The following is an 8,378-nucleotide window of genomic DNA, read 5'->3' on the forward strand; positions in this document are numbered from 1 at the left end:
GTAGCAGATACCTCGTATTGTTCCAGATGTGCTGACATCAGCAGCAGCACAGCTGTGTGATACCATGAATCTCAGTTATTGATCCAACACACAGTAAATACAAAGATCAGGATTTCTGAGAGTAATCATTATGAGTCTGAACACATGATCACTGAATGTTAGTCTCCACAATAATAAGCTAACACAAGCAAACACAGCTTTCAGCTCTTATTTTGAAACTGGCTTATTTAGAGAGCTGTGATGTGAGCGTGCCTGGCTCTGAGGCACTTGGGTCAGCCTCTGTTGTTTAGAAGTGTTACAGACTGTGAATGACACAGACCTGTCAGTTTCCATGTTTGTCTGTAACACAGCTCAGGGCTCCATGCTGAACGCATCCATCCAGTGTTATTGATCCAGGACTGATACCAGCATTGGGATCAATACTACAACACACAATCACATGTGTCCACGTGATGCAGTTTGAAGAGCAATCAGATGTCTCTGTATGAGGAGGCGGGGTCACAGGAGGTTCACAGAAACTCTGCAGCAGCATCATCAGCTCACATGGAAACTTTGATGATTCACTTCTGTGGTGTTTTTACAGAAACACGTCACAAAATTAGCTCCACCTGTTTTGTGAGCTTTGAGTTTCTTGTCTTCATCCTGGATTCTTGTGTTGCTGTTTTTACACACAGCAGATATTTCCTGGTTGCTTCCTTGATGACCACATGAAGCTTTCTGAAGCTTGGATTGAAAACGCTTCATTACTCAAAGCTTTCCAACACAGGCCTCTGTGCTGCCATCTGCTGGACAAACATGTGAAGTGCAGCGTGAAGCTACAAATGAAACTGCTTCAGCTACGTTTATATATAACATACTATAACCTATATAATGTGGAGATCAGGGAAATTATTTTGTTGCTACTGTTAATAATCATCATCATTACCATTGCATTAATAATATAATCTACAGCATTGATATTGCATTCAGATGTTTAAACATTTTGGTACCCAATTAGCCTTTACTACAGGTGCAGTTATAACCACTTTAAACTGTTGAGTTGAATCTATGATCTTAAATGCTTTTGAATGCTTGTTATAATCTTAAGTGTGTATGGGCTGATTCTGTTGATTCTGAGGACACTCTGTGCAAAGTGTGGACAGGAAACTGCAGGTTTGCAGAGCGTGCTTTTGCAAAAGTGAAACTAAAAGCAGAGTGTAAGTGCAGCTTATTCTGAGGAGCTGTTTTGGATGATGCTATTTGAATAACCAGGTTGTTCATTATTATCTTTTATCTTCTCTGTATGAGAAGAAAAGAAAAGACAAACTGAGCAAAAAGAAGGAAAAAAAGACCAACTTCTTCCCAACTGACAAGAAAAATACTCGTCATGTTTTCATAATAAAGGATCAGGCTCCCCATTTATGACAGCTTGGACCAATAATGTATGTTACACTGATGCTACTGTAGAGACAGGGTCAACATCTCTATTTAAATATAATTAATATACAAAACACAATGAAAGTTATACATGAATTATTCATTATTTTTACTATTGATAAAATTCATGTATACTAATCAAAGTTATACATGAGTAACGACATTATTAATAATGATTAATAATAATAATTCTAATGCCAACATGATGACTGTTCATAGCTCCTGCTTTGAAATACTGAACTTAAACATTGACCTGATGAAAGATCACAATTCACAGTGGCCCACTGTCAGAATCATTCTGAATATAAACTCATCGAGTTAATCTGAACCTTTCTCAAATGTGCTGTGAATAAATGCTGCTGCAAGCCACTGTGGGAAAGCTGTGTTATTATCATGGAAACATCTGTGACACATTCACAGAGGACGAGGACACAAAGGGACGACACGCAGAGGCTGTGTTAAAGTCAAAAATCCAAATCTTTAGTCTTAAACAGGCAGTGGTTACAAACAGGAAGACGAGCAGTCCATTAAACAGTCTACAGGGTCAAACATACAGAGAATTCAAACAGCTATTAAAAACAAATAACTGGACACTGAAAAACTTCAGTGATGTGTGAGGCACCAAAGGGAAGCAGCTGAGTATATTCAATGAATTCTCTTCAAATACAAAGACAGAAACTCCTACAGGCAGCATGCAAACTGAGCAGGATACACAAAGATCAGAGATTACAAAAGAAATCAGAAAAGGATTTCAAACTTACTGAGAGCAAGGCCTCTGTTACAAATCTGTCTAATAGAAAAACATGCTGTACAGATACAATACGCTCAGTGTTCATGGTCATTTAAAAACTGGCTCTACCTGAACCACTTCAATATTTTATGAAGTCACTGAGTCGACCATTTCTACAGTTTGTTTCCTTCATTGCAGTTAGAGTGCGGCTGGTAAGGATGAAAACACACACAGAGCGTAAATTGTCTTTGTTAGTAACAAACGTCAGCAAAGAAAAGACAAAACACACAAACACTCTCATGATATTCATGAATCATTAGAAAGCATCCAAACATTCTGCTCGTGGACTTTTACAGTCTTATTTGCACTCGCTCATCTTCATAATCATCCTGATCAATACATGACAGGGGAGGCTCTGAGGTAGGCGGGGCTCTCTGCTGATGTCAGCATGAAAGGCAGGACCAGCGTCTGCCACATGTTGGTGAAACATCACAGTACACTGGCGTGGTTTCCTTTCCAGATGTTGGACGTTTGACACTTCAACGTTGAGGCCAACAAGAAGACACAGTTTTGGGTCGGGTTGCTGCAGGGTTTCTAACTGAGCAAAAGCAGAAGCACACAGACCAACAGGGATCAGATGCTGAGTGTTAGAGGAACATCTGTGCTGATCACTCAATGCTGCTGTGGTCTCTTGTTGAAGTTGGCTGGTGGGACAGTCTAATAGTGATATCCTGCCCATCGGAGGAACACTTTTAAAAACACATGCAATACTTTGTTTGTATTACAGTCACAGTTTATGTTATTTTTGTCCTTTAAAAGTGTTGCTGTACTATAAAGTCCTATAATTTGAGGCTAAAATGGCTCAGAGAGTCTCTCTCTCAGAGGATCTCCTTTGAAAGTGGAGACAGCTTTATCCGCTGATCCACGTCACTTTACCTGGATGTTTTCTTTGAAGCTGGATGAAGACTCCTCTCCCTCACTCCTGCTGCAGCTGTGTGGTCCAGTTGGCCTCTGAGGTCACAGTCAACATCTGTAGCAGAAGAGGGGAAATAAAAGTCCAGGTTACCAAAACTGGGAGCTTTTCCAAAATAGAGCGTAACTGGACTTTTTCAGCCTTACAGGCAGATAGTCGTCTGAAGCTGCAGCTTTTTCTTTTTAGCTTTTTCCAATCTCTGCTCTCGGCTTTCTTTGAGAACATGTCTGCTTTCTTGGCATGGGTCTGTCTGCTGTTGGTGAAGAGACTAAATCCACATACTCGCTACTAAGATCTCCTCAAGTAGTCTCAACCAGATTACAGTTTAAGAGTAAATGTCTCCTGAGAGTTTCACCTTGGGGAGATGCTGTCTGTATAACATGCAATCATGAGCATTAATCTATGAGGTGAAAAAGTTATTTTAAAAGCTCCAGCCACAAGTTTTATTTCATCTGTGTTTTGGTCAGAGTCCCATCAGACCTCCAAAATGGTGTCAGAGTGTTTTCTATCCACGTGATGAGCACAGGCCTCAGGTCCAGACCTCCACGGGCACCATAGCCTCTTTGGAGCTAATAGGTGCAAGAAGGTTTTGTTGGGATAGGAACTGAAGAGGAAACTGACGAGGAAGGCAAGGATCTTCTTCAGCTCCTCCGAGCCGGGACCTCTTTGTGTAGGCCAGCATTGGCCAGGTAGCCCTCCAGCATCGCTGGATGGCCGACAGTGGAAAACCTAGAGGAGTAGGAGAGAAACAGCAGCTTGGAGCATGTCTTTATACTGTTTAGTCTTTAGAGCCACAGACTTTCTTTTAATGTCATTGTTCAGGATCTATGACTGATTATGTATTTATTGTATTCCTCCATGACTGTGTGACAGCAAGTGGAAAAAACCAGCTTCACCTTTGTTGATATGCTTGTAATTTTAATATTGATTAAATGGCCATGAAATAATAGAAAGCTCATATATGAAAATGTATTTTAAGAAGTAAAATGTTAATCTGAGTACAAAGGAGTACACTCACCTTCTGGTAGATGGAGGTGTAGCGAGCGCTGGTGAACATCCAGGCCTCCTCGTAGAACTGATCACTGATTGGATGCAAAACATCGATGGAGGATCTGTGTAAGCGCTGAGGATCGTCCTGATGGACAGAACAGAAGGAGAGTGAGACAAGTGAAGATATACTAAACAACACTGTGACATGAACTGAGCCACACACAGTTTGATTCACAGGTGATTGACACATTATTTGACCACGAGCAATCTTTTCTGGTTTGACGCCGTCTTTGTAGCCAGAAACCAGCTCTCTCCTCGGCTTCCTCCACTACACGCTTCCCCCACGCCAGTCTCCTCCGTCACTATAAAGGGGAGAGTCATGAGCTCCATCACCCTCACCTGTGCCGTCCAACGTCCCGCCACCAGCCTCCACTGCAGCAGGCCAGAGACCACACCCCTGCCACAATAAGTAAAAGTATATCCTTGCTGTACCCTTAATGCTAAATGTGCTAAATTAACCGCTGCCTTTGCCCCTTTGGGATTATTCTTATGTCACTAGGATGTTGACCTTTGACCTTCACATTAGAGAGATGGGCAGACATAATTAGTGTATGAATTTTAAAGTAACAGGTAATAAAGAGAGTGTAGCAAATGTAGTCAGGTTTATTACTCTGTATCACACATGAGTGCCCGAAGGAGGCGGGGCTGACTGGGGAGACACAGGAAACAGAGAGACAGGGCTGACTCGACATGAAACGATGAAACGTGGGACACGGGAACAGAAACTAAACACAGGCTGAAATGAACACTGAGGGAGGGAGAACTAAGATTACTGAGAGCCTGATAAATAAGAAGAACAAAAACCAAGAAAAACAAGAGTCAAAGAAAACCAAAAACACAAAGCATTGGGCCAGGACCCACTGCTGTGACATTTATATGTGATAAAAACATTAAAAACTGCTCAGATGTTGAAATCTTTCTACGTATACTTTAGGTTCAGCTCTCCAGCCTGGCATTTGGTTAAGCATGATTCAAACATTTGATTTTGTTTAACTGGTTTTAATTATAGTTACTTTTTGTGAACATTTGTTGCAGCATTTAAAAATACATCATTTATTTTCAAACTTTTATTGGATTTAGAGCATCATATTTGACCAACGTAAATGTTTTAATTTCATATAAAATAACTGAAACAGTGAACTAAATATCTGAAATCTTTCCTTCCTTAAAAGTTATAATCCTACTTAAGTTATAGTGCAAACGCTTAAGCAACAAATATACTTGATGCTAATTAATTAATATTTCCCTTTGATGTTGCAACTATGCGGTCACTTCTGTCTTTAAACAAAATAATATTTTCCAGTTACAGAAATCATAAAGTCCAAACTAAAGTGCTACTGTTGCTATATGCATTTTATATAAATCATGGATGATGGTCCTGACATGAAGGAAGAGAAAGTTACAGGTTGCATCCTTTGACTTTGTCTCCGTGCCTTTGGGCGATTTTCAGAAGGACAGATGTTTCTGTTCAATTCTTAAATCAATGTTTTCAAACACAAACACTATTTTAAAGCTTCTAGAGAGTAAAATATTAATGATAATTATAATAACAATAATAAAAACAAAAGCTCTCAGATCCATCAAACCAAGCAGCAGAAAGAACAATAACTGAAGAGAAAACTTTAACCTTGTAGACTTCATTATGTTCCAGCTGCTCTACAGACGCTGTGACCTCGAACTTAAGCAGGTCGTAACGTATGTGCAGCTCAATAACTTCATAATCAGACCCTGTGGTATTTAGGCAGCAGAACAACTAAGAATAACAACTACAAATAATGTTTTTAGGTTTCTGTTGTACTGCAAGGTTCTGTACAGGAGAACCAAACCAAGAGCAAATATTACGTCTCATTTACACCTGAGCACGAAGAGCCATCAACATTTAGCAAATTGAATCATCTTTCTTTAGATGCAAGAAGAATCATATAGAAATGAAAAAGTAGAAATAGAAATCCAGAGCAAAGATATCCTCTAATTCAGCGTAGCACATGTGCAGCTGCTGCGATTCACGTAAGCATTCGGCTCGTCGCTGTTGCAGATTTTTCTCTCGCTGTTCTGGCTCACAGCGCTGCAAACACAGAAATAAATATCCCCAAAGGTGTGAAAGGGAGCTAATTAGTAAGAGTATTGTTACTCTCCGCAGGAGTCGTCCAGCAGTAGAAATCAGTCCAATAACAAGGTGTGTAACATCTAGCAGGGTGACAGAAAAACCCAGGGTAACTTCTAAGGACCTCAACGTCTCTCTCACATTGTGTTTTTTAAACATGCTTCCATTTGTCACTTCAGTCTTTACTCTGAAATACAGGAAGAGAAATCATGGCTGAAACAATTTCTCATGAAACCAGGGGTGTGGTCCAACAGTCAGTTTGGTGAGGAAGGTTCCTAACTGAGAGAAGTGACCCAGAAGTATCTGTGTAGCAGCCACAATGAATCCAGATCATGAGCTTTATTAACTGATCAAAGTCTCTTCTTTCATCTTCTGTATCATTCAGTTTGCATTGGTAATGCCCATTATTGTAATGCTTTTTTAAGACCAGCAAAACTTTATTTCACTTTGGGTTAGCTGGGATAAGTGATGGATGGAGGGAATTTTACTTCAGCCACAGAAATCCTAAACAGGAAGGAGGAGCAGAGTTACAGTGGATCACTATCCAGCAGGGAAACAAGGTTTATTTCAATTTCTTGGCCATGAGTGAGATTTACTGAGTGGGCAAATTAGGGAGACGACACCATCAGATCCCGAGCCCTCCATGTGTTAATCAAGAGACGGCTGCTGTGCTACATCCATAAATAATGAATAAATTAGGAGCTAAAGCTGAAAGGACAGTTTATTTGTACCATCTTCACGTGAACACATTCAAGAACATCACAGATGAAGAAACATTAAAAACTTCCACACTACATAAAGCAAGAAAAATAGTTTTTCTTTCAGGTGGTTTCAGAAAAACAGAAACATCAAACATCTCCAAGACTCTCTTTGAAAGAACTACAAACCTTTGTTCTCATGGTCCAATCATGAGTGAACTCCCCGATGAAGCCTTGTGTGCTAAAACATGTCAGAGTTTTAAAGGTTAAACATGAGTTTCCAAAAAACGTTTTGCTGGAGAACAATGAACTATTTGACTGAGTTTCAATCATTTACAGACGAGCAAAACCAGGACAGAGAAAAAAGGACAAAACTGACTCAGGAAAACAACAGAAAAGAAGATCCCATGTAGATCTGTATTATGTAGAAGTTCAGCCCAGCAACCAGTTCAGTTCAACACAAGTTTAAATGATTCTATCTGAACTCTGTGGAGCCTGATCTCAAGCTTTTTGAGTCTGACACAGAAACCAGAGGATCTTTCTGTGTCTTCAGATTCACTGTGATCCAGTGATGGGAGTGATTTCAGCCCTGAGTGATCGCGCTGATGTTTGCACAGAGCAGACAATGAGGTGAATGTTTGGGCACATTGGTAACAGTGAAACAGTTTATTAGTAACGTGGGATCGTTTGTGTGCAGAGTATGAACTGAGATTCCTGAAGCTCTTGTCACACTGGTCACAGCTGTAGTTTCCTTCCATGTGTCCACGTTCATGAATGTTACGATTACCTGAATGTGAGAAGCTTCTCTCACAGTGTCTGCACTTGTGTGGTTTCTCTCCTGTGTGGACTCGTTTGTGTGATTTAAGCTGACTTGCAGTGGTGAAGGATGACCCACACTGATCACAGAGGTGCTTTTTAACCCCACTGTGAATCAGTTCATGTCGTTTTAAGCGATGTGATGTGGTGAAGCTTCTCCCACATTCTTTGCAGTATTTCAGTTTGTCTCCAGTGTGTCTACGTTGATGTACTTTTAGGGCCTTTTGCTGACTGAAAGTTTTTCCACAGAGGTCACAATGAAAGTCTTTCCCACCACCACAGTGATGACAGGGTTGAGAACTGGATCCATCTGTGTCGCTCTGCTTCTAAACAAAGACACAAAGACAGTGTAAGTCAGTCCTTCAACATTTGTATCCTGAACGTCGCCTGAAATAAAGAGCATCTCTGCAGACGTCCAACTACATTTGACTGTTTCAGTTAACACACTCAGTTTACTGGGCTGCAATAACTACAATACTACCACCATAATACTACAGTAATACTAAAATCATAACTGAAAGGAAAATCTGAATAATCACTCAGAGCTGCTTTTCCATGCAGTAGAATTGCTAACATGCTAACACAGTTTAA

The 8,378-nt window shown here is 40.3% G+C and overlaps 1 protein-coding gene across 1 annotated transcript; it reads right to left on the reverse strand.

Annotated features, from left to right (window-relative positions):
* Positions 1–2,379: 2,379 nt before the first annotated feature.
* On the reverse strand, positions 2,380–4,360 carry LOC146679567 (phospholipase D1-like). Its single transcript, XM_085450258.1, has 3 exons — positions 4,138–4,360; positions 3,600–3,848; positions 2,380–3,176 (listed from the first exon to the last, which is right to left on the reverse strand). The coding sequence occupies exons 1-3, from the start codon at positions 4,357–4,359 to the stop codon at positions 3,123–3,125; spliced, it is 525 nt and encodes a 174-aa protein (XP_085306384.1). The 5' UTR covers position 4,360; the 3' UTR covers positions 2,380–3,122.
* Positions 4,361–8,378: the final 4,018 nt, after the last annotated feature.

The sequence above is a fragment of the Copadichromis virginalis genome, unplaced genomic scaffold (genome assembly GCF_057382275.1).
Source record: "Copadichromis virginalis isolate Kocher_CV1m ecotype Utaka unplaced genomic scaffold, C_Virginalis_male_GT1.1 unmapped_scaffold_1, whole genome shotgun sequence".
NCBI classification, from domain to species: Eukaryota; Metazoa; Chordata; class Actinopteri; order Cichliformes; family Cichlidae; genus Copadichromis; species Copadichromis virginalis.